General features: G+C 52.9%; 4 protein-coding genes across 4 annotated transcripts; 3 read left to right on the top strand and 1 right to left on the bottom strand.

Moving 5' to 3' along the window:
* Window positions 1–1,063: 1,063 nt before the first annotated feature.
* On the top strand, window positions 1,064–3,864 carry COCSUDRAFT_66493 (AP2-domain-containing protein; the record flags this gene model as incomplete). Its single annotated transcript, XM_005646672.1, has 5 exons — window positions 1,064–1,684; window positions 2,013–2,110; window positions 2,254–2,413; window positions 2,682–2,903; window positions 3,724–3,864. 5 exons carry the CDS (start codon window positions 1,064–1,066, stop codon window positions 3,862–3,864), a joined length of 1,242 nt encoding a protein of 413 aa, XP_005646729.1.
* A 1,744-nt stretch (window positions 3,865–5,608) lies between these two features.
* COCSUDRAFT_29522 (palmitoyl protein thioesterase) lies at window positions 5,609–8,233 on the top strand. The gene is made up of 8 exons (XM_005646671.1): window positions 5,609–5,795; window positions 5,967–6,080; window positions 6,192–6,274; window positions 6,377–6,452; window positions 6,575–6,807; window positions 7,012–7,239; window positions 7,435–7,526; window positions 7,671–8,233. Exons 1-8 carry the CDS (start codon window positions 5,705–5,707, stop codon window positions 7,738–7,740), a joined length of 987 nt encoding a protein of 328 aa, XP_005646728.1. The 5' UTR covers window positions 5,609–5,704; the 3' UTR covers window positions 7,741–8,233.
* A 5,064-nt stretch (window positions 8,234–13,297) lies between these two features.
* COCSUDRAFT_42558 (hypothetical protein) lies at window positions 13,298–15,438 on the top strand (the record flags this gene model as incomplete). Its single annotated transcript, XM_005646670.1, has 6 exons — window positions 13,298–13,342; window positions 13,471–13,587; window positions 13,935–14,166; window positions 14,360–14,418; window positions 14,536–14,763; window positions 15,214–15,438. 6 exons carry the CDS (start codon window positions 13,298–13,300, stop codon window positions 15,436–15,438), a joined length of 906 nt encoding a protein of 301 aa, XP_005646727.1.
* A 2,056-nt stretch (window positions 15,439–17,494) lies between these two features.
* COCSUDRAFT_24151 (elongation factor 2) lies at window positions 17,495–24,243 on the bottom strand. The gene is made up of 18 exons (XM_005646669.1): window positions 24,106–24,243; window positions 23,980–24,000; window positions 23,719–23,777; window positions 23,516–23,585; window positions 23,162–23,376; window positions 22,633–22,905; window positions 21,985–22,272; window positions 21,472–21,687; window positions 21,108–21,246; window positions 20,670–20,843; window positions 20,300–20,418; window positions 20,020–20,155; window positions 19,854–19,858; window positions 19,430–19,723; window positions 19,037–19,189; window positions 18,572–18,775; window positions 18,073–18,207; window positions 17,495–17,789 (listed from the first exon to the last, which is right to left on the bottom strand). Exons 1-17 carry the CDS (start codon window positions 24,173–24,175, stop codon window positions 18,097–18,099), a joined length of 2,547 nt encoding a protein of 848 aa, XP_005646726.1. The 5' UTR covers window positions 24,176–24,243; the 3' UTR covers window positions 17,495–17,789; window positions 18,073–18,096.
* Between the last annotated feature and the right edge of the window lie 200 nt (window positions 24,244–24,443).

Raw genomic sequence — 24,443 nt, 5'->3', positions numbered from 1 at the left:
ATACTACTCGAGTCATGCATGTTATCTACATTGCTCCTGCCAGGAGCCTCCGAGGAATCCGAGGAATCCAGGCCTGCCATCATGGCCATGATGGCCACATATGGCATAGTTGTGATATGTATGCGGTCTGGAGATCTCTGTTCCTGATCGTGTTGCTTTACCAGCATGCACACCGTTATGTTTGCCAGCAACAAGCGAGGCAGCCCTTCCTGCAGAATCCTGGCTTCCTCCAGGAGACTCTGGTACCGTACCGTACTGTGACACATGTACACGCTTTCATTGGCCCAACAGGCCGGGCCTAGCAACAAATCGGCATGCAATTTGGCCCCATGGGGTCTTCACCATGGTTTCAGCGTTTCTATGAGTGGCTGTCTTGGCCTCGATCAGTGGGTCCACGAAAAGTGTGGCACCATGCTGAGATATTTTCTCGCCTTTTCTTTTTGGCGCGAGCTGGGTGCGCAAATCTCCTTGCGTGGATCTCCAGGGATCTTGATCTCAAGATTATCACTGCCCTTTTCCGGGGAAATTTGATGTGAGGTGATCGGGTTTCAAGCCAAATTTGGCAGCCCAGTACCCGAAAGAGTCCTTGGGAAGAGCCTTTCCAGCGTAATCGCAATCCGGGAGCCACAGCTTGCGCTTTGTTGGGAGCGCAGTGAAGCAGTGGCGATCCGGTTTAAGGTCCAGGCTTCAGATCGCGTGCGCCTGGGGTTTCGCAAGTTTTGGAGGTAAACGCTGATAATATCTAGTAAAGGCAGTTGCTCCATTACGGTCGCCCACTGTTCCGCAATCTGAACCCTTTAATGATCAATGTAATCTTAGGACAGGGATGCGCAAGGGATCGGTGTCCCTTCGTTGCCTACCGCGCTGGTGCGTTCTGGGCGATCGTGATTGCACGTTTTTTGCCATTCCAGGGGTGAGCAGTCGAAGAAGATAGGCGCTCTCCAGCCGAGGCACGTTATAAGGATCGAAAGCCGTGATCAGGAGCAATCAGGCACGAAATAGAAGTTGAACGGGCATCAATTCTGGAGGTTGCCGGTGAAGCGCTCAAGGCAAGATTTCCGCCATGGGCGAGGAAGGCCCGGGCAAGCTCGTCAGCCCGTTCTCTAGCGCACAGGCAGATATCAGCAACACCAGGCAGGAGCAGGATGCCTGCTGTTCCCAGCCGATGTATGATTCACCGGCGGCGGCAGATCAGAAAAGCTTACTCGTCAAGCCGGTCTCGGCTTCCGCGCTTACGAAGGCGCTCTCAGAGCTGTCAGCGCCCCCCTCAGTCACTTCAGAGGATGTGAAGCCGGAGCTGTGTTGTTCCCAGCCCGAGGCAGGCCAGCTAGTGCCGGCTTCCGACAGCACTGCACTGATTGCACCCCAGACACCCCAGCCCGCATCTCTACCGGCTGGCAGCAGCAGCTTGGACACGCACGAGTCCGACGCAGACGAGGCATGCTGTCAGGACGATGGGGACTCGCCAGCTGCCTCGCAGGAGGCAGGGGAGCCTGCAGACCCAGCAAGCACAGCACCCCATCCTTCTGGTGAGGAGCGTCCGGGCAAGTCGAAGGGCTTCGACCCCAACGCTCCAAAGTACCGCGGCGTCAGGCAACGGCCATGGGGCAAGTGGGCCGCTGAGATCAGGGATCCGCGGGAGAGCAAGCGCAAGTGGCTGGGGACCTTCGATACAGCAGAAGATGTGCGTTCTGGCTCGATGCGTTGCACAGATCGAGACCTCAAACCTCCTGTCCATGACAGTCAACGCTGTGGAAACCGACTATCCATACATAGCAGTATTTGCATGTAACTCTATATTCAGTAGCTGGCAGCATAGCCTCTTTGTTAGCTTACATGCCAACGGTGCTGGCCTCAATGCTATCCAACAACCTTTGCGTGACCAATTGGTACTTTTTGTACATTGCAGAATAGCGGTGTTTGGAGCATGTGTCCAAGGAGTCAAAGCATTCATCATAAGGAACCTTGTATCATCAGCAGTTTTTGCAATATATAGTACTGTGGATCTGCAGGCTGCAAGGGCGTATGACGCTGCAGCAAGGGAGATCCGTGCGGATGACGCCATCTGCAACTTTCCCTTGGACGGCGCAGCCCCCATCCCCGTTCCCAAGTGAGCTCTCTGCTTGGTTGTGCCGATTAGTCAGCCAAGTGTTTTGCCCGGTGACCGTGTTAATTACCTATCTCTGTTCTGCAGCACATCAATAGGTGTGCGAATGGCGTCCAGCTGACCCGTTTGCCATGATCTGTGCGCAGCCAAAACAGCAGGAGGAAGAAGAAGCCTGACTCTGATGGCGATGGCGAGAACAAGGCCAAGCCCAAGAGTGAGCGGAAGGCGAAGAAGGACAAGGAGAAGGCAGACAGTGACTGCAAGGGCAAGCGGTCAAGGGAGACTACAGCTGCTTTCTCCCTCCCGGTGCGGCCTTTGATCCATACGGCTTTGGCAGGCTGCTGAGGATTGCCTAGTCTATTAGGAAGGCCTGATGCTGGAGGACCTGAGTGTCACAGTAGATCACAATGTGATGTGCGGGCATCAGAAATTTTGCTTAGTGAAGGCTGGTGACAAGGACCCTTCACAGTGCGATGCAAAACGCGGACTGAACACCAATTTGGGCTGGTGTTGCTGGAATAAAAACTTGCCAAAGTGATATTCCTGATTGCACCCGGCACGTGTGCACCTGCAGAAGTCTCCGCCGGGCAAGAAGATGGAGCTGCCTTCATTCAAGATGGACAAGTTGGACTTCCGGAATAAGGAGCTGCCGGTGTTTGACGAGCCAGTGTATGGCATGTCTCCGCCGGACGCGTTCTACGGTCTGGAGTTCTATGGCGCTGACATCATCTGCCCCGGCAGCATCATGGCAATGATGTCATCCTCCCTCGGCGCGCAATGCGGCGCCGAAGAAATGGTGAGTTTTGTTACCCGTTTTAATCTTGGTAGGATGCTTGGCAAATTCTCCCCCTTTACATTTCCCCTTCTTCTTTAATACTAATTTATTTGTGTTCCTGTTTTTCTGCTATTTTATGGACAATGCTCCTGTTCGTTTCTTCTGGTCTGCTGTACATCAGAGTGCGCAGTGCCTCTCGAGGGTTCTTCACATGGATGTGCTAGCCCTGGCCGCATCTCCATATGCTTCTTTTAGGTTCGGCAAAACTCCATCAGGCCAGCTGAGCGCGGGTTTGCAGAGTATGGATCCCAGGATTTCTAGTCACGATGGGACCCTTTATGACTCTTTATGGGCAGGACTCTGGGAGACTGGATCAGGCTTCTGGCCAATCAAACTTTCAAACCTATACGTGACGTAAAAATTCAACAATTCGTGAAGTTTCCACACGGCCCTCCCCTGGGTTGCCTTTTCCCTGGCGGCCTTCTGCCTGCTGGGTGGCAAAAATCATGCTGTGCTTGCACACATGGAACTCAGCCCTTTGCTTGTAGTTCTTGGCAGTCCCACACACAACTTGCAACATGATGAGGGCTGGCTTGTAGTTTTGGATTCCCTGCTCTTGACCGCTCTTCAAAGTTTTCATATGCAGCTGCTGATAGCTAGCTTCTGTATTTCTAATGCTGGTGCTGATGACCAAATCTGCACCAAACTGACAAAATGCAGATCTTTGCAGATTTGGGTATGCTGCTGTACTGCTCTAAAAAATCTCTTCTGTTGCAGCTGACGGCTGGCCCGTACATCCGTGTTTGCTGCTTCTGACCGTTGTTTAAATTGTCTGGCGCAGATGACGGCGAGGGATTTGGATGCAGCGGGCCCTCTGCATGAGGACCTGATGCAGATGTCGCTGGAAGACTTTGAGGAGTGCTCTCCCAGCACAGGCGGCATGTGGGCCCACTACAGCATGTCAGTCGCGCAGGCATTGTGAGCAGCTCAGAGGGGGTGAGTCGCGCCATCTGGGGACCAGTCAGGACCAAGCACACGGAGACTGAGGTGAACTTGAGACTCTGCTGGACTCCGGAATGGCAGCTCTTCAGAGCATTGGCCTCATGGCAGCCCCTGGCTGTGTCAAGAAAGGGTCATTTGCCGACAGGCATGCTGTGAGAGGAAGACCCTGAGTAGATGAATGCAGCACCTTGCACAAGAGAAAGTTGACCCGGCTGCAAGTGGGTGAGCTCGAGGATCGACGTGTCTCTGGGCATGTGGGGGATCTGTGAGCAGCCCATCGGTTGAATTTTTGGTCAAGTCAGCCAGCAATGGCACGATACAGGAGCAACTCTGTTGCTCTGGCACAATTGTGTGATTGCTTGACAAGACAGCGCTCTTCAAGGATATTTTCTGGAGGCGCGTACTCACATGCAGCAGGGCTTCTTTAAAAGAAGTACCAGCTGCGTGCAAGACACGCAGGAAAGCAAGCATTCCACCAAAAAAACGACGCTGGACCGTTCTTACGGTCAATGTGGTGTTTCAGTGTCTGAGGAGAACGTTTTGGTGTTCTTGGATCGGAGATGAACTTGCGTTTGTCATTGTACATCAGGGATTGCCACTGGCAGCCCTAGGGGCGCTAGATGAACGAAGTAGATAGAAGGCAGCAGCACGGATTTGGACCACTCTAGAGGGGTGGCCTGTGAGTGGTGCTGTCGTTCTGGGTACATCCTTTGCAGTCCTTGTTTCATTTGGATTTGCTGGGGCATGTTTTGTGGCCTCAGGTGTTAGGGTTCTCAATGCGACTCAGCGTGTCACCATCTCCAAACGCATTCTAGTTTTTTTGCACTTGTAATGGCTGGGTTTGTTGGTATTCTTGATGGTGACTATTTAGCCAATTGGCGACAAAGCGGTGGAGTATTATTTCTGTAGGTAGGGGGCTTGCCCTATTTGCTGCTAGTGCTGCTCAATCACCTTGCAGTTCATCCTGTACCAAAACGCGCATCTTGGTGGCAGAGCACTAGAGTGTGAGGTTGTAGGCAGATTGACTTGGAGAAGAATGGGATAGGTTAGTACAGTGGGGTATGTCTGAGGAAAGCCCAGCAAGAACCCTTTGACACTTTGTACACACACACCTGCTGGGTGCCTCTGGATTGACAGTCTCCGCTCAGGGGGCACTAAAGACTCTTTAGTACCCCCTGCTCCGCTTGAAGGTAGCGTGCCGGGGTTGATCAGCAATACAGTGTGCGCACATGCACAGCGATGTGCCATGGTGCACCATAGGAACAGTGCATATTGGTAGTTCTCCTTGATGCCATCGCGTGAGAGACATGTGTGAGATCACGTGCGTGTTTCGCTGGCTAGTACCAGCTGCACTAGGTGTAATATCTGTCAAATTAATATTAATGTCCTCAATTAGCTGTGCAAGGCCGTAGCACACCGCATAGCACTAGTGTGGATCAGATCTCAGATCACAGGCTGTGAAGCTCTTGGCATCAGGCCAGGCTGTGATCATGATAGTGATGTGGATCTGTGGACTTGACATCTTGATCAACACTTGTATGCAATTCTCCGCCAGTGGGCCTGCATATGCAGCACTCTTTTTGAAGCTGCCATGCTGAAATGGACCAAAGAAGTGGGGTTTGAAAATATTTAGCACAAATGAAAAGTGGCGCTGCCTCATGATCAGCTGCACCGCTGGCCTTGGATGTGTCCCACGTGTCACACACCATTCTTCAGTTCTGGAGGAATCATCTGTTGCTGCCTCATTTGCGCCCATCATTACCTTCGCAGTATATCAAAGACATGCTTTTCAGTCTTAATGAAAATTGTGCATCGTAAATATGACGTTGCGTCCGCTGGGATCAATAATTTTACTATGTTTGGGCTTCAGCTTGCATGGTTCTGCGAGGGTCTTGGATTCTCGGATGCGAGGTGCGTCTGTAGAATTTTATACAACAAAGCTGTCCTGATTCAGCGATCAACAGTGCTGAAGCTCTGACACCAAGAAAACTGCTGTGCCCGATCTACTCTTCCAAGTTGCAACGTGCCCAGCACGACTGAAGCTATCAGATCAAAATCTAGTAATTTATCTTTATGCTGCAGATGATTCCTCGGGTACGCAGCTTCCAGTTCTCTTGTGGCACGGGATGGGCGACTCATGCTGCAACGAATACAGTATTGGAGCCGTAACAAAGAGAATACAGGAAGCTGTCCCAGGTCTGCTTGGACTTCCAGAAAATACAATTGAGATATAGTTCGCAGTACTTGCAATTTTGATGAGCGTATGGGTTCTTCGGATCCCTGGGCAATGTTCATGCTTTGTTGCAGGTATATATGTGCACAGCATTGCCACAGGAAAGGGCATACTGGCTGATACAGAGAGTTCCTACTTCGGCAATGTCAACGATCAGGTGGAGTAATCTGTCCGAGGGCAGTCCCCATCATATCAGCTTGCAAGGTTGCGCCACATGCCTTTTCCACCCTAATTTACTCTGCCATTGGAATGTTGACAGGTTGCACAGGTTTGCGAGACGATTGCTGCGCATCCAGAGTTTGCTGGTGGTTACAATGCAGTTGGTTTCAGCCAAGGTGCGCGGCTCTCACAAACGTGCTCGGCTTCTTTTGCAGTAGCACCTGCTTATCTAGACATTACTAGCATCATGTGCCTGCATGCATTGAGAGGTCCCTGAAGTAAACTCATGATATTGCAGGTGGGCAATTCATGAGAGCAGTGGCAGAGCGCTGTCAGCACATCGGCCCCAAAATGCACACGCTCATCACAATGGGGGGCCAGCACCAGGGGGTCATGAATGTGCCGGACTGCTGGAATCCCAGCTTCAATGTGACTCCCTCGCTGGTGTGCTCTGCCATGCAGCGCCTGCTGGGCTTTGGCGCCTACCTGCCCTTCATCCGGGATCGCCTGGTTCAGGCGCAGTACTTCAAGGTGCTGGAATCTCCTCCTTTGTTCATGCGCTCATTCTCGTGTACTTCCATGCACTGGTTCATGCACTATGGCAGGCGTGCCTAGGTGTTTCATTGCGGGTTCACAGAATGACAGCTTGAACAGGATAAGCATAGGATATCTTTCTTGCTCAGGCTCTGAGACACAAGCAGCAGAGGACATGTAGAAGCCTTACTTGTGCTGCAGGATCCTTATGCGCTGAGCCAATATGAGAAGCACAACATCTTTCTGGCGGACATCAACAATGACAGGCCTGCCAAGAACCCAGTGTACAAGGAGAATCTGGCATCGCTGCAACGATTTGTCATGTTCCGGTTTACTGAGGACATCACCATTGTGCCTCGCGAGTCAGCCTGGTTTGGCTTCTACAACGGCACCCAGCTGCTGACCATGCAGCAGACTGCCCTCTATCAGGTGACTGCACCTTCAAACTAGACAGAGAGATGCTTGTAGTGTTGCTGCACCTGTTGACCTTCAACGGAGTCAGCCGTGTCTGGCAATGCTGCGCACATTCGTGGGTTTTGCTCGTTGGTCTGGAGGGTCGACTAGCAGGAGCACTTTGTGATGCGAAGCTGCAATTTGTGACATGCATTTGGGACCTGGCTGCAGGAGGACTGGATAGGGCTGAAGACTTTGGACGAGAAAGGACGGCTAGAATTCAAGGAGGTTGCTGGAGGACACATGCACATCTCGCTGGACTGGTGTGCTGCCCACTCTGAGGGCACTCCAAACAAGATTAATTTTCCGAGTCCCCTGCTAGGCTCAGACCCTCACCAGCCTTTTGGCAAGCTCCCAGTAGATCAACTCCCCTCTCTGCTGCTGACAATGACTTTGCATGCGCGCAGGTTTCAACAGCATGTCATTGTGCCCTACCTGGATGTGCGAACCGCAACAGGGGTAGCTCAAGCTTCATAGCAACACTGTGAAGGCACTGACAATCTGTGCAACGCTGCGTTGGTGTGGCTTCCACCAGGAATGCATAGAAACTCTGGAGCTCATTTTGGTATGTATTTTCATGTACAATAACTTGCAGGTTTCAGAAGCAATACTACTCTGCTTCTCAGCGAACTTCAGAGGGTCAGCATTGCTAGCAGCACAAATTTGGGATGTTGACCACGGGAACTTTGAAAGTTTGGTTATTTTTCATCCTTTTGAACTTGATGGAGACTCAAAACGCCTTGTAGGAATTATCTCTCATCCTGGCCAGTTCAAGATGCAAGCTTGATTGTGCTGGACCCCATGGCCATGCAGGCTGAGCTGCTGCAGCCGGTGTTGCCTTGGCTTCTTGGTACTACACTGGTGGGTTGTCCTCGAAGGAGGGGCTCCAGGCTGTGGCAGCACTGTAAAATGTTCCAGAATTTAGAATCTAATAATGTGGGCTTGGAACTTGTAAGTAAAAGGGCTGCTTGGCAGTGAGTCATGGATCAAGGCAAAGGCAGTTTGATGGGGGATTCCTTGTGGCAGGCAACTAATTGTCACCTTGGGATGTCTAAATTTAGTCGTCTGGAAAGATTGACGATTTGATGGTTGTTGAAAGGCAGGCGAGATGTTGATGTGCATAAAGAGAGTAGCAAGCGAGATGGCGTGTGAAACGCACGTCTTGGGCCGAAACTCGAGCTGCTTCGCTGCTCCTGCTGCCAGATGTGCGCTCGGTCCTTCTAGGAGCATAGTCATCGTTCCCGGCAGACACGCGTTGTCTGGGCTGCGAATACCTGACACAAGACACAATCCAGCTCGCAGCACATTGAAGGTGAGATTGCCAGCTGGTCTTCTTCAATGATTGTTCCCGATGCATGCCCGGATGTATTCGCCATCGAGATCAAGTGGCAGGGACACACGCATCAGATGAGTGAGTCGTGTTTCTTGATGAATATACTTTGACTGTTCACGTGGACACTCTTCTTTCACCCTCTTCTTTCATCCTCAAGGCATGTGTCTCTCGTGACGCTGCTCTGTGGTGTTCAGGTGAACTTGCAGAGGGGCTTCGCTGCTGCAAGCTTTGGCAGCAACGAGAGGGAGAAGGCGGATGCCGCTCGCGAAAAAGCAAAAGAGGCAGCTGGCGCAGCCCAAGAGGCCACGAAAGAGGCCATGGATGCCGCAAAGGAGGAGGCAAGGACATCGGGTGGCACAGTCAAGGACACAACCAAAGAAACGCTGAATGCAGCCAGAGAGAAAGCTGAACAGGCGGCTGAGACCACCAAGCAGAAAGCTGAGGGAGCCAAGGAGGCGGGCAAAGATACTGTTGATGCAGCCAGAGAGAAAGCTGGACAGGCAGCTGAGGCCACCAAGCAGAAAGCCGAGGGGGCCAAGGAGACCGGCAAGAAAACTTTTGACGCAGCCAGAGAGAAAGCTGGACAGGCAGCTGAGGCCACCAAGCAGACAGCTGAGGGAGCCAAGGAGGCAGGCAAAGAGACTCTTGAGGCAGCCAGAGATAGGTTGGCCCAGACAGCTCATGCAACCAAGCAGACAGCGGAGCAAATGAAAGACAAAACCAAGGAGACAGGCAAGGAGACTCTTGATGCAGTCAGAGAGAAAGCTGCACAGGCAGCTGAGACCACCAAGGAGAAAGCAGAAGAGATGAAAAATAAAACCAAGGAGACGAAGGATGCAGCACAGGAGAAGGCACATGAAACAGCTGAGTCCCTGAAGCGCAAAGCAGAGGATACCAGCCAGGCCACTGCAGAGACAATTGGTGCGCGCGGAAACAACTCACACCTTGCTTTATCAACACAAAGATCTGCATCTAATTAATTATCCCTGTTTCAGATCAGTGAAATGCGGCCTTCTGGTGACAGGCGAAGCTGTCTCACCAGGTGTCGCAAGATCAGCATTTGCAGCTCTGTCAGGCATGCATGGTGCTCTGGGCTTGGCCCACCTGGCGTTTCCTCACATGGTGAGCCACTGTGCACCCTCCCTCCCTTCGTCACACAGCTGTTCCTTATGCAATGAACCCTCCACTACCAGCGTAGATGAATGAATGCCAGCAATCTTGCCTGCTCCTACCCCATGCAAGCTCGCTGGGATTTCACTGGTGCAAGTGTGGATCATGGTTGGTGGGGTCTTACTTGGATCCCGTTGCAACAAGGGGTAGGACATGTGGCAGCTTTTACCTGCAGTCTGTGTGCAGACTTATCTTGCCTTCTAGGCAGGGGCAGCATGTTCTCGTGAACACTGAGTATTCAATTCCGCAGGCGGCAGAGTTCATCTTTGCGTCTCCAATCTGCCCCTACGACGCGGCCCTGTCCCCCCTGCACCGGCTGCTGGGCGCTGGCCACCTTGCCGCTGCATGGACCGCCCGAGTGCTGAGGGTAAGCAAGCTACCCATGCATTTCAAGCTGCCCACAACTGACATCCAATGTTCAACAATGTCCTGACCACTGATTCAGCTCTGCCCATCCTGCTGAGGGCACATGCCTTGAAATGCAATGATCCGGTGCTGTTATACGATGCAGAACTGGAATTATTGCTCAAATTCAATGTACGTCTATTGCACATGCCATGCCAGCAGGAGCAGCCCATTTGCTGCGTGTAATTGTGCCCTGCTGTGCTTGCAAGCCTGTTGCGAACAATTTGCACACTGGAAATTTGGGTCGTGACTGACTCACCTGGTCCCTAGGACTAGAAACCATGCAGCTAGAGATGGTCAGAATGCAGGCCTTGGTTGACCAGACCGTACTAATTCCCCACTTTTCATTGGCTTCTGGGGGTGTCAAGCTCCCCAATCTGCATCTCGAATCACATTTGGGCAGGCCATTTTCTGGCGTCCCCAGTTTGGCGAACAGCTTCTCAGCATCGGGCGGCCTAACAAGCACAAGAATGCGACATGATTGGAGGTTCTGTGAGCAGGGCGGTGCGGACAACAGGCAGCTGCACAGGCCGGAGTACCAGCGCCTGAACCTGGGCCTGAGCTTCTTCGCGGTGGCAACTCTGGGCGTCAGTGCAACTCACTGGGAAATGCTGCGCCCGGCCGCTGCGCTCACAGCCGCCGCCGTGGCCGGCATCACTGCCGCTGTCCCGGCATTCTACTACTCCCAGACCTCTCGGCACGGGCTGCATCCTGGACCCATTGCCGAGGTGATCCTCTCTGTCTTCTTCAATATAGTGCCAGCACTTCTGCGATGCTGGTGCTGCAGTGGTGACAGCAATCAAGAGCTGTGTCGATGGCAGGAAGAGATGGCTGAAAGCAATTGTAACATGCTGAGAAAAGGCGCAGAAATGTGATCGCCAGGATACTTTAATCAACACAAATTTAAGCTGCATGGAACCCACATTTACAAACACATTCATGAGAACCCCATGCAAATATATTAGGCATTACAACGAAACTTTCGAAGAGCCTTACATCCTGAGAATGCTGGTCAGACTGATTTGTGAGCGTGTGACGTTTGGCTGCAGGGCATTATGCGCGACATGGGAAACCTGATGCAGGTGCGGGGGGCGAAGAGCGCCGCTTACTCAGCGCTGACAGTGGCAATTCTGGGGGCCGGTGCCGGCTATGTGATCGCGCCGGAGGAAAGCCTGCACAATGTGCTGCCGTACGCCAAGGGGCCGGAGGCTGTCATGCTGTGGCGTTCCCTCGGCGCTGCGCTGCTCATGCTGCCCACCTGGACATACAACCTCAAGGTAACTCACCAGAAATATGGCAGTCATTGTCATGATTGGAATATTGCCATCGAGCGCTGTGTGCTGCTGCATTGAAAGTATTAGACAAATGCCGGAAGGGTAATACCCAGAAATGGGGTGGACGGTGCTGCTCTTGCTGCCCATCCGTGAGTGTGAGGTCATTTGTGCGCACAATGCTGTCTGGAGAATGCAGGTGCTGTCTTGCCAGCATCAAAAACTCGCAATCCCTTGCTCTTATACATGAGCATGGTCTGCTGCATATCTTGACTTACCAAAGTGAAGTGTTGACTCTTGAGTCAATAGCCCGAGATATTGGGGGCAGCAGAACGACGGACTCTGCACCCCAGTTGCATTCCTCACCCCAGGGGAGACATGTGTGCTGGATAGCTTGAGAAAATTTTCATTTCAGCATAACTGGACTGTCAAGTGAGTCTTTCTGTGCGGCTGCCAGGAAGCTGCGGATGAGGGAGTGCTGAACAAGCCGCAGTTCGTGGACCTGAACATGGGTCTGGCGCTGACTGGACTGGCCCACCTGGTGGTGCTGGCTCCCTGGTGGCTGCATGGCTACTCTGGGCCAGTCATGCCCTATGTCCTGGGCACCTGGGCAGCCGCCTTTGCTGTGGGCACCTACAGTGCTCCGGTCAACAAGCCAGGACCCATCTGAGCCAGAATGTCTGTGAGCCAGAAGTTGGATAGAAGGGTTGTCTTGCATGCTGAAGTTGTAGCGTCTTAGAAGTTTTGTGTGTAGGCCTGAGCTTGCATCAACAGTTTTAAGTGACTCTTGAATGACCAGGTTGGCTTTAAAAGCGCCAAGGAGTGGACAACTCTTGTGTCACTGTCCATAAAAGGACCTCTGTGGCAGGAGTTCATCATGATCACAACGTAGCAAGGATTGGGGAAATCTGCATGATACACGATGAAGACGAGTCTTGTGCTTGTGAGCATTCGCAGACTGCCCGTTCCAATACTGTAGGAATGTGTTTTGAGCCTACAGATATTTTATATGGCAATTTTATGACCATGGCAAGGCTTCTAATTGCTCAACTTGAGCAGCTCAAGCAAGGGCATGCATGCCCTATGGGGGTCACTGATGGAATAGCGAGGGTGTCGACAATGCGAATCCCCTAAGGAGCAGCTATTTTTGGCCCAGCGCTGTTTCAGGACGGATAGCTGCAAGATGCACGCTTTTCTCAGACGAGCTGCCGCCATGCTTTCAAGCAAGTCGATCAGTGCTGGCCAGGTGACTGCACTACAGGGCAGCTCGCTCAGGCCCGCCTGCGGAGCTTCCCGATTAGCTGCTGCAAGCCTGCCAGCCTCATCTGCAAGCGTGCACGTCGATCGAAAAGAAGCAAAGAGATGTTTCAATAAGCAGGTAATATTACAAAGCCGTGCGCATCGTCGTACATAACCAGCGTCCTACATTTTCATCCAATATAGATGATGACGAAGCACAGAACGCAATGCATCGAGTGCAGTTCTTGCCTTGACTGCCATTTCCAAGCTTTCAGTATCTGATTCCAACGCGAAGAAATACCTATTAGTCATCTCTCTGTGGAAGTCGCAGGCCACATTCCCCAGGCTTCAAGCGCATCAGTATCTCACTGGTGATGCAGCGTTCACTGGCACCAGCCTGCTGACGACACCCAGCAGGCGGACGCACCAGCGAAATTTCCATATTTCCGCCAAGAGAGAGGATGCAGAGCCAATTGGCAGGAGTTCTGCCTTCCCAAACCACCTTTCCTTTCATTTTCAATTCTCTTTGCTTGCCAACGTCTCAGCTTTCTGTGCTTGCGCAGACTATCCAGTGACTCCAGCAGAGGCTAAGCCTGTCTATGCCACCCTTGCTGCAATGCAGGTCATCCTTGCGCTGCCCCACTTTGTGTCTCCTGAAGTGGTAAGCCCCATCAATCGCACTTGCTCTCAAGGTGCCTGTATTTGAGGTGCACCTATCACAATGATTTGGTAACAGGTCGTAACAGGAAGCTGCAAATCCTTCTCACGTATGCTTTTTGGTCTTCACAGGCAGCGGACCTGATCTTTGCCTCCACTGCGTACCCCCTGAATGTGCTGCAGATCCCTCTGCACAAGCTGATGGGCACAGGCTACCTGGCAGCCGCTGTCGCCTGCTGGGCCCTCAAGGTGACCGATTTGCTCCAACTCATACTTTTCTGAAATCTACCAGGCAGCTTTTGCTGCTGGATGGACATCCTCTCCCACTTGCTGATGCCAGGAGGTCAAACATGAGATCGTCTTGGCCAGAAAAGGAAGAAGCCATCTGTTCACAGGAACATAAGAGAAATGCGTCCATCCAATGGCACAGTATCTCCAATGCATGGCAGTGCTAGCATCTTCAATTAAAGACTCAAACTAAGAATCTTCAAGGACACACGCCTGCAGCTTGTCTCCAGATGCACCTTGCCTCTTGCAGGAACAGGATGCAACAATTAACAGACAAGGGTGACGGTATTGCTCGGTGTGCCATGCAGGGGGGCGCAGAGCGGATGGAGCTGCACAAGCCGGTGTACCAGCGCCTCAACCTGGGCCTCATCACCTTCTCTGCAGCGCTCATGGCAGTCATGAGCGCCAACCTTGAGCTGCTGCGCCCCTGGGCCCTGGTCATCGGCTCGGCAGAGTGCAGCGCGGCCGCCACCATCCCCGCCTGGTTCTACGCCCTCACCTCCGGCCACTACCTGCAGCCCGTCGACCTGCTCAAGGCAAGTCTCCTTCATTCCAATCTCCTCCGCAGCAGGCGTGTGTCGGGGGTGTATTCCAATCTTGTGATCATTAGCAGAGATGTTGCCATTGCCATTATCCTTGGAGTGTCATTCGGCACATTCTTCATGCCAGTGCCCGCAAGCTTGGATATTTTCCAAGAATGGCATTGAATAAAGAGATCAAGTGGCCGCATTAGTAGTACCCCCTCCCCTGCTTGCATTTCGGGTCATTCTTGCCGGTGTCACCGGGAAGAAGGTCGGGAGGTGCTTGCTTGGAATGGCAGAGTATATTGGAAGATGAGAAGGGTCCCAGCCGCCGGAAAAATGAACCGCACGGGTCCGAAGTTGAGCTGACAGCGGGTGCTGCGTGCAGAACTTTGTGGTGGACATCAGGCGGCTGCTGCACATAACGGGGGTGAAGAGCGCGGTGTACTCGATGCTGACTGTGGCGTTCTTCGGGGCGGCTGCGGGGTACCTGGTGCGGCCTGAGGCGACGCTGACTGGAGTGCTGACGTACGCCAAGAGCCCTGAATGCATCCTGCTGTGGCAGGCCATCGGCGCCGCCGCGCTCATGCTGCCGGCCTGGACCTTTTCCCTCAAGGTCTGCGCCGCAACCTGTCATGCATGCTTGGAACAAAGCATGCATGCAAAAGTTACAGTGGCTATAGGTACGAATGCATGCAAGCCCATGGGTCGGTTGTTGGTGGCATTAAAGCTGTTGATGGTCCATCTGCTCACATTGGCAGCTGCAACATCATGGCAATGAATTTCTGCAACAAATACAAACACTCAATGCGGAACACTTAGCCTGCATGCTTGCGAACGAAATGCAGTGATCCTTTCAGACATACATGGACTGGGTGTGTCCCAGTTCAGCGGCGGTGGATGCTCTGTCGCAGTCCTGGGTCAGTGAACAGCAACAGGGCACCAATTACCACTGCACTGGGGCGTCCCCAGTGGCTGTTGCTTCTTTTGGCCTCTGAGTCCCCCGGCTGCCTCCCTTTCACCAGCCGCTGCAGCTAACACCCCACCCCTAAATTCCCCTACGCAGGAGGCGGCAGACAAGCGGCAGCTGGCGGCGCCGGCATTCAAGACGCTCAACCTGGGCCTATCCTTCATCGGCCTCGCGCATGTGCTGACACTTGCCCCCTGGTGGACGCCCTGCAGCTCGGGACCTTGGATGCCTTATGTCATCGGCGTCTGGAGCCTGGCGGCAGCTGCCGGCACATGGGGCTTCCTGTCCAGCACCCCACCCGCCGTGGACAATGCCTTCTGAGGCCGCTGTGAGTTTGGCAAGGAACAGGTCATTGTCGTATTGTGCTGTAAATGGCTGATGCGATCCCTGTGATGGTAAGCCTGCTGACAGGCATATGAACGCACTGCCAGTGCAGAAAGGAGGAAATGGGGTGAGGGGGTTAGTAGCGGTCCACAGGGTGCATGCAGGATTGAGTCTGGCAAAAGTTTTGCCTGTCCACTGCATTGTGTGATGTTGCAAGTTCTTGAACCTTCCACCTCAATAGATATCTCAGCAATGTGAGCACCACTTGTTGCCAATGTACCAGTGTATCAAGATGATAGTCTGAGACGCTATCAAAGGATTTGTGAAGAGCCCACAGTGCGACATGCAACATGTGCTGTTATTCTTTTGATGCTTGAATATTTTGCGAGATGATGTCAGGCCTTTTCCAGCTAGTTCCCAGTCGAAGTCACATATGTGTCACATGCATGCTGGCACGGTTGTCTTGCAGCCAAGTTTGGCACTCCTGGTTTTAAATAGCTTTCAACCTGAATCTAGAACAGCTGTGATTCCATCATGATCATCATTAAGCTGCCACAACATGCACGAGGCAAAGCAAGTCCAGGCTACTCATCCACCTCACATGGAACCCACACGTGCATGCACGGCACACTTTAGTACACAGGCACGTACACATCTATTTGTGCAAGCCATGTTCTTTCTTAAGACCTGATCCCACACCAAGAGAAACAAGTACATTCATGCAACAGAACACCATGGCTGCCAGCTTGAACGTATCTACAAGCGCTCAAGCTCATCAATGACTTCCATCTCACGCCCCAGAGAGACATAAAGCAAGGTGAATCCTGCTCCTGCAAGGACTGCGACAAATTTTCCTGATGGGGAATCATCTGCGCCACTGGCCACCAGTTTGACAAGGTCTGTGGGCAGCTGCAGGAGGCTGTGCGGCCCTTCCTCCACAATCTGGACCTTTTCTGCAAGGCCGCCGCTATGGCGTGGTTCCCCTTCACACTGGCTCTGGGATTATCGGTCTACCTGTTCAACAAGTACCGGTACCATCATTTTGCTGCTACCGGTACTTGTTGAACATGTAGACCGATAGTCCCATAGCCAGAGTGACGGGGAACCATGCCCCAGCGGCGGCCTCGCAGAAAGGGCCAACGTGTGGAGGAAGGGCCGCACAGCCTCCTGCAGCTGCCCACAGACCTTGTCAAACTGGGTGCAGGACTCCACTGTCTGACGTTCCCTTGCATAAGGTCAGACCACAACTCCAAAGAAAGCATATTCTTCTCATGAATAAAAGTTAGGTTGGGCTCGGATTCACAGCGAAGTGAGGATGACTCATGGCTGATTTTCCTCACCTGCACCCACTGCTTCTGCGAGTGCTTGGGATCCTTGGGCGCAACGACATGGCGACCACGCTTCCGACTCTATTCCGGCTAGGAAAATTTACACAGCCTCAGATAACAACTCCTGAAGTTTGCAGGATGCTTCAACATAGGAATATTGTCCCATCTGTTTCTACTAGACTTCTCCTTCCGCAAGCGCAACAATCAATCGGTGCAACAAAACAAGATGAGTGTCCCATTCGTTGAAGAAAAATGACTTCCAGAATCTAGGCAGAACATGCATTTGAAAACAAAACTGGGAAAGCTGGGTTGGATGATCGCACCTCCTGGAAGACCAGCTGAGGTTGGAATGGGGCAGGCTGCGGACGGGGCCGCTGCCGACGACGGCCTTGTTCATGTGGGGCTATCGAGGGAACCAAATGACAGGTGTGGACGAGATCTTGAAAATGCAAAGATCCTGGTTCCAGAAGCTAGCCGGCTGCAACGTGCTGGGACGTGCATTTGATGAAAGACGTTCCCAAGGCAAGTCGAACAAAACTTGATATGAACATTCAGGTCGATATGAGGTGAAGAAATCTATGTGCAGTGTTCTACAGTGGATCATTTAATGCAGGCGCACTGTGGCAGGCCTGGCCTAGCTAGGCTATTGAAAGTCGGGTGCAAAAGTGTGCATGCGCTGCCATGATTGTTTTCCAGGAAACCACCCAGGTAGCTACAATCCCCATGGACTCATGATGTTTTACAGTACAAGATGGGATATTTCTCACGGTGATCAGGCGAATTGGGACAGTCAGATGTAGGGACACCTGTGCACCACAGCTACAGCGGCGCACAGGCCAAGACAAACTCTCAAAAACCACTCAAACCTCCAATCCATTCTGCGACTCTGCCGAAATAAAAGCTCCAAGTTCAGAGACGGTCCTCAAACTCGCTGAGGGGCGTCACATCTGGCTTGAGGCCCTTGCGCTTGCGAATTCCATCGATGATCGCGGAAGCAGCATTGCCCGGGCTCAGAGGATCCTGCAAAGCAAAGCCAAGCACCTGTCAAAATATATATTACCTCATCTCCTTGATTCCTTAGCACACCCCTCAGAACATGGCTTGAACAGGATCGGAAGTGACAGGCCAGTCCTGCGTGCCTTAAACCATTTCAGCGGCCATAGAAGCATGAGGAACAGGTCACGGCAGAGAGGCAGCTGCTGCCCCTATCGCTCAAAATGGCGGAGGTCAGAAAAGGATCAGAACAAACAGTACAGTACAGAATGCCTGGAAAAGGCTCTGAGGAGAGCTGCACGGAAAGGACCTGTACAGGGGCAGCGGTGGCTGCTCAGAGCTTGTCCTCGTATTCTGAGAGTGCCGAGGGCTCGGGCTTGAGGCCCTTGCGCTTGCGGATGTCCAGCAGGATGGTGTTGGCCTGGGTGCCTGGCGACAGCGGGTCCTGTACAGAACAGAAGATAGCATCGAGCCGTCAGAATAGCAGAGCAGCTGCCGTCAGAACAGTACAGTATGCAGATGTCAAACAGCAGAGTGGCCTGCATTCAGAGCATTACAGAACTCTGATGGCACAGCTGCCAGTGCTTATCAATTGCTGCTTGCGCTTAGCTATTGCCACCAATATTGGGCGCAGCAGCTTGTACTGCAGACACTCCTCATAGACATCTCAGTGCAGAATTTCGTCGGCAATGGTCAACCAGTAAATGAGCATTGCAGCCTCCTTCATGCTGGCACAAGCTTTGGGACAGGCGCAGAGGTCCAAGACGACAGGAGTGCAGTCTGGGGAAGGGTTGGGAAGGAGCGCCCACCTGGCTCATGGTCTCCCAGTGATCGAAGACACACTGGGGGAAGGCCTGGCCGGAGGTGGCGGCGCGCAGGGTGCCGGTGAAGCCAAAGGACTCGATGACGGGCAAGTAGGCCTTCAGGTTGAAGATGGGCGTGCCCGGCCTCTGGGCCTCCTCGAACACATGGCCGCGCTTCTGGTTGAGCACCGAATAGATTCCTCCAAGGGACTGCGCTCACAGCAGACAGACTTCAGCGCGCCAGCAATTGGAACTATAAATCCTCACAATACTTCTGACAGCAAAGCACAGACCAGCGTGGTAGTTTCCCTTCTGCCATGCATGCAACTGGGGAGGTATCAGGCAGGGCAGAAGAAAACACAACAGGACCAGCGTCTGCTGGCGCCAACAGCTTGCCGACCAGCTTCAAGAGTGCACACACCCTCAAATTCTCCGGACTGACGTCAAACGCGAAATGGAGAGTCTGTCTACCTGCTCTGGGGCCTGGATCTCAACCAGGTAGACGGGCTCGCACAGGCGGGGCTGCGCAGTGAGCTGGCAGGCGTAAAGCACGCGGCGGCAGGTCGGGATGATCTGGCCGCCACCACGGTGGATGGCGTCAGCGTGCATCACCACATCACACACCTGTCACAGCAAATATCATGTAAGCAGCTGACCCAAAAAATGCATTAAAATAAGTCGACCATATCCCCTGACACACATACTAGTCGCCGTGGCCCCACAAGCAGAGTCTGCACAACAGTCGCTGCAACTTCTGGAAACCCCACTTCCGCCAAAGCAGCTGTGGCAAAAGCATGCATGCAAAGCTGCGCAATCATCGAGAGAAGCAGGATATGAGCATGCGAAAAAGGACGACGGGCTGACCTCGAACACAGCGCCGCGCATGTTCTCCTCGGCCATGACACCCTCCTTGGTGGCCCACTGGAAGGCGGCAATGCAGGAGTCCTTGATCTCGTTCAGGTACTGCACTCCCTTGGTCACGTCCGTGAGCAGGTTGGGGCCGGTGGTGTCAGGGCCAAAGCACCAGATCTTCTTGGCAAGGTCCTTATCCCAGCCAAACTCCTCAGCCAGGATCTTGGAGCGGATCTTGGGGTCGTCGCGCGGCCCAACCCTGCCCTCGTCGATCGCCTCTGCCAGACCATCCTCAATGGGGCGCGCCTGTTGCAGTGCAACAAAGTGTCAGTGCTCACGAGTAGAAACACGTGCCAAATTTGTTTTTGTTTTATAGCTTCCCTTAGCAGCCGTTGTTTCTCATGATTTATGTTGCATGCTCGAGGACTTGCAGCACATTGTCTTGCTTTGTCTGTTGCACAGGCATGGAGCATTCTCCACTTTATTCCGTCTCGATGATGAAAGAGTCTGACCTGCAGGTTTGAGGGTAGCTAGATTCTAAGAGGCAGAGATGTGTTACAGACAAGGCAGCTGACAACAGCAAGGATGATGAGGAGAAATACGCGCCTGGAGGTAGAGCCTGTTGTGCTTGTTGGGGGACTTGGACATGCAGATGTGGTCGGACATCTGAGACACGGTCTCGCGGAAGGACACCACAGGGTCGGAGATGCGGATCTCAGCACCACCCATGAAATCATCCTGCGCAGTGCCAGCAGTCCAAAGTTTATTGCCACATTCTGCACGGTTCGTGCAATGGGGAGCACAAAAAGACGCCTGTACTGTCCACGATTAAACGCCAGGCAGGAGGAGGTATCTCAGCATGCAATGTGGCTTGCAGCACACCTGCAGGTCCTTCAGGCAGATCTCAAGATGGAGCTCTCCGGCACCGGCAATGATGTGCTCTCCAGTCTCCTCGATTTGGCACACGACCATGGGGTCAGACTTGGCCAGCCGCTTCAGACCTGATGCAGCACAACATGCGAATGAGAACCCATCAAGACTGCAGCACTTACTAAGGGCAATGCCGTACACAACACTAAGTACCCACAGCTCAACCACAATACATACATATGGGATCACTGGCGAACAATTGCATAAATCTGAACAACCCTTGCTCAACAAACCGCACACATCATGAGACTGCATAGGAAGCAGCTCTAAGATACCACATGCTTACAGAAGGTATGGAAAGAGGGAAGAGAAGGCAGCACACCTTCCACCAGCTTGGGCAGGTCGGAGGGGTTCTTGGGCTCGACAGCCACGCGCACGACGGGGGACACGGAGAACTTCATGGCCTTGATGGGGTGGGCGTCCTCGCACTTCTCGTTGGTCAGGGTCGCGTTCTTGGTGATGAACTGGTCCAGACCCACCATAGCCACGGTGTTACCTGCGCGCACACATCCAAGGCTTCAGATGTCTGTCCTACACAATAAGCATGGCTCCCAAGGCAATTCAGGGTGTGCCTCAAGATATTCTTACAAGGGAAAAGACCTCAGTCCACAGCCTTAACAAAGAGCTCATTGACTCAATTCAGAGCAGCATTTTTTTTTACAAGAATAGCTTAAAAAAAGACTGCGACTCCAAATCCATCTCGCAGATATGTGGTGAGGTGATGTGGGGAGGCAAGGGGACGTCAGCTTGGGGGACTCACCGCATGGCACATCCTCGACAGCCTCCTGCCGCCTGCCCATGCAGAGCACGGTGCGCTGCACGGTCTTGACGTACAGGTCCTTCTTCTGGCCCGGGATAAAGTTGGGGCCCATGATGCGCACCTTGGCACCGGTGCACACCTGCAGCACGAAGCCACTACCCCCATTCAATTCATGCAAACATGGACCTGAGGTTGCGCTGCAGGATACCACAGAGCAGATATCCTGTTCATGCAAGCCAACCGCTCAATATCCAGGGCCTGGCCATTGCAAAATCCCATCAAGCAGCGCGGAGCCCTGCACATGCTCAAGAGGTGCAGGAGGCCAGCCTCCCCTCTAAGCAGCGAGAAAGATTGGGCCACGTACCGTGCCGGCGAAGACACGGCCGAAGGCGAAGAAGCGGCCCTTGTCGGAGGCGGGAATCATCTTGGAGACGTAGAGCATGAGGGGGCCCTTGGAGTCGCAGGTGCGGATGGCGTTGGCGTACTGGTCATCCAGAGGGCCCTCGTACAGGTTCTCCACGCGGTACTTCTGGGCAGTGGCCGGGGAGGGCAGATGCCAGATCATCATCTCCAGTAGGGCCTGCAGCAGGGTGAACTTAGTATTAACCCATCCCCAGTTTTCAATTGAAGCTTAGATACCCATACCACTACCTCTTCAGTCTACACACTTCTCCTTACACTTTCTTGCTCTAACATTTGCTGCTTGCAGACAATGCTGTCCCCAAACAATGCAACGATGCCGCGCATCTGTTCTGGCATCACAGATAATGCGGCAGTCTCAAGACTTCATCAACAGAAGAGGGAACTTGACGTGTGGCAGTCAAAGATAAAAACTGAAACTTGCCACTGAGGAAAGGCAGGCGCGAGAGGTGCATACCTCATGGGCGGGCAGCCACGACTGCATGATCTTCTTCATGAGGGGCTTGCCGGTCAGGTCCTTGTCCTCCTTCTTGAGCTTGCCGGTGATGCCGAGCTTGTCGGTCATGGCGAACAGCTTGACCTTGTTGTCGTTCATGCAGGCGTCAATGATGGTCTTGATGGGCTCGTACACAAACTGCACAAATCCGCGCTTGCAGGAGGCGGCGCCGGTATCCTTCTTGGTCCACTTCTTGGTGGCGGGGTCAAAGAAGTTGTCGCCCCACAGCTTCTCCATCATCTTCACCCTCTGCACAGGTAAACAATAATGTAAAAAATTCCATCGCCATCGCCAACGCGTTGCTCGCCGCCACATAAACTTAAAAAATGTGATCCTAAATTAGTTCTGCTCAGTCTCAATCACCACCCTCCCTTACGGCACTGAAAAAGACACAAGTCATAAGTTCAGTGCCACTTGGATAGGTGATTGGCACCTAGTGCCAAAAGTGTGCCAGGCAATCAATCGACAGGTGTAGGGTCGCTTGTCCTTTCCCAGGCACATGCACAGCTGTCAGTTTGCACTGCAGTATATCCAAGCAGGACCACATCTTCAAGCTTTAGTCGGTGAGCATTGCGTTGCGGAGTTGCATGCAGAGCACAGGAAGCTCACCTCGACGCCAAACTTCTTGGCGTACAGGTCGGCGAAGACGGTGAGGGTGAAGGCCCAACCGTGGAGGCCGGCGGAGAAGGAGACTGTGCCCTTTTCGGGGTACACCTGGGTGTCTCCCAGCAGCTCATCGGCGTAGGTGGCCATGATAACATTGGCGGACTCGATGGTCCTGCGGAAGCCGTTGTAGGCCTCCTCTCCGTCCAGCATGAGCTCCAGGAAGCAGCGGTCCAGCTTGTTCACCGTCATCACCGGCCTGATACGCTCAATCAGGGCCTGCGCAAAGCAGAACCATGCTGCTCAGGGAGGGTGCAGAGAAAGGTGACTTGAAAGAATCAAGAACGAGGTTGAGGAGCAGCTCTTGATGCAGGAATAAAATCCTGCCATTTCCTGCAGACTTGGGAACAGATATGCATGCATCCATGACCATGCACTTGTGTAGGATGCAAACTGTTGGGACCAGGCGCAGCGCAGGACCATGCAATGTGCTGCTGCATCGTGCATGCAATGTGACCAGAGAAGCTGATCACACCTGTCTGAGCACGGTCTCAGTCTGCACGCAGACTCCCTCCACGCAGTCCACCACCACGAGGGCACCGTCAGTGATGCGCAGGGCGGCTGTGACCTCACTGGAGAAATCAACGTGCCCTGGGGAGTCGATCAGGTTGATGAGGTAGTCATTGCCCTCGCGGGGGCCAGTGAAGCCCTTCAGCTTCTCGTCCTCAATCTGGTAGTACAGGGAGATCCCTACGAGCAGCAGCAGACGCGTTAGCAGAGCACTTCTGGATGTGCATTGCGTTCAATGACATCTCAGTGGCATAAAGAGGTCCAAAGACACATGAGACGTTACAGTTGAGCTCCGCACAAGCTTCTGGTAGGAACACACCTGTGGACTTAATGGTGATACACCTGTCCTGCTCGTCTTGTCTTGTGTCTGTAAGGCGAGCATCGCCAGCCTGCAAGGGATTCACAGGCAATCTGTGAGCCGCGGATAATAGCTATGCAACAATAGTGAGAGCCCTGGAAGTGGTCAGGAGACAGGATAAGGAGAATGGGTACCAAACAGCAGGGTCAGAGAAGCTGACTTACGTTATCCATGGCAATAATACCCGCAGCAGCGACCAGAGAGTCGGTGAGAGTTGACTTGCCTACGAGTGCATAAACACAGCTTCAGTATATACACGAACCATAATTTAATATTCCTAGAATCCCATACTAAAGAAACCCCACGCTGCCGTGCATGCTCCCAAGGCAATACACACACTGCCAAAACCACATATCCGCCTCCGAAGAAGTACTAATCAATCCAGGACAATCGATCTGTATTGGCAGTAAGTAAAAGGTGCTCACCGTGGTCGACGTGAGCGATCACTGCAGGGCAGCACAGCACAGAAACACGTCAGAATGGTGCTCACATTTCGGCGAAGCATTGCACAGACAGAAAACTTAAGGGAGCTCTCCTATAACAGGGCGTACCAGACATATTTCTGATGTTGTCCTTGTAGTCCATCAGGGCACGGATCTGCTCTATTGTGAACTTCACCATGGTGCCTGGAGCCTCAAGGCAGCTCTCTCAGGCAAATAAAGTTCCTACTGCTAAAGTTTGGCTAGAAGCCAATGCACACACTGAGCACCTTGTAGAGGAGCCGCCCCAGTTCAGCATCTCAGCGATGGCGTAATGCCGTAACATAGGGTACAGGGTAATACTCTATCTGAACACAAGGATTCAGGGGAGGGAAGTATCATAAGTGCCGAACCAACAAAACACACATGCTTGGGAAGGGATCGAGCGACGTATTTTTTCCAAGAAGTAG

This window comes from Coccomyxa subellipsoidea (assembly GCF_000258705.1).
Source record: "Coccomyxa subellipsoidea C-169, whole genome shotgun sequence".
NCBI lineage: Eukaryota > Viridiplantae > Chlorophyta > Trebouxiophyceae > Coccomyxaceae > Coccomyxa > Coccomyxa subellipsoidea.
The sequence above is the reverse complement of the archived record's forward strand: the minus strand, read 5'-3'. Positions and strand labels throughout refer to the sequence as shown.

What these genes read in the sequence shown, in the direction of transcription:
- COCSUDRAFT_29522 (XM_005646671.1), top strand. Translation starts at nt 5,705, where the DNA reads ATGACGTTGCGTCCGCTGGGATCAATAATTTTACTATGTTTGGGCTTC. An exon ending in TGCAGTTGGTTTCAGCCAAG is followed by an intron (nt 6,453 to 6,574) that starts GTGCGCGGCTCT and finishes ATGATATTGCAG; the next exon opens with GTGGGCAATTCATGAGAGCA. An exon ending in ATGCACATCTCGCTGGACTG is followed by an intron (nt 7,527 to 7,670) that starts GTGTGCTGCCCA and finishes GCATGCGCGCAG; the next exon opens with GTTTCAACAGCATGTCATTG.
- COCSUDRAFT_24151 (XM_005646669.1), bottom strand. Translation starts at nt 24,175, where the DNA reads ATGGTGAAGTTCACAATAGAGCAGATCCGTGCCCTGATGGACTACAAG. An exon ending in TGTCGAGGATGTGCCATGCG is followed by an intron (nt 20,844 to 21,107) that starts GTGAGTCCCCCA and finishes GTGTGCGCGCAG; the next exon opens with GTAACACCGTGGCTATGGTG. An exon ending in TCTGCCTGAAGGACCTGCAG is followed by an intron (nt 20,156 to 20,299) that starts GTGTGCTGCAAG and finishes GGCACTGCGCAG; the next exon opens with GATGATTTCATGGGTGGTGC.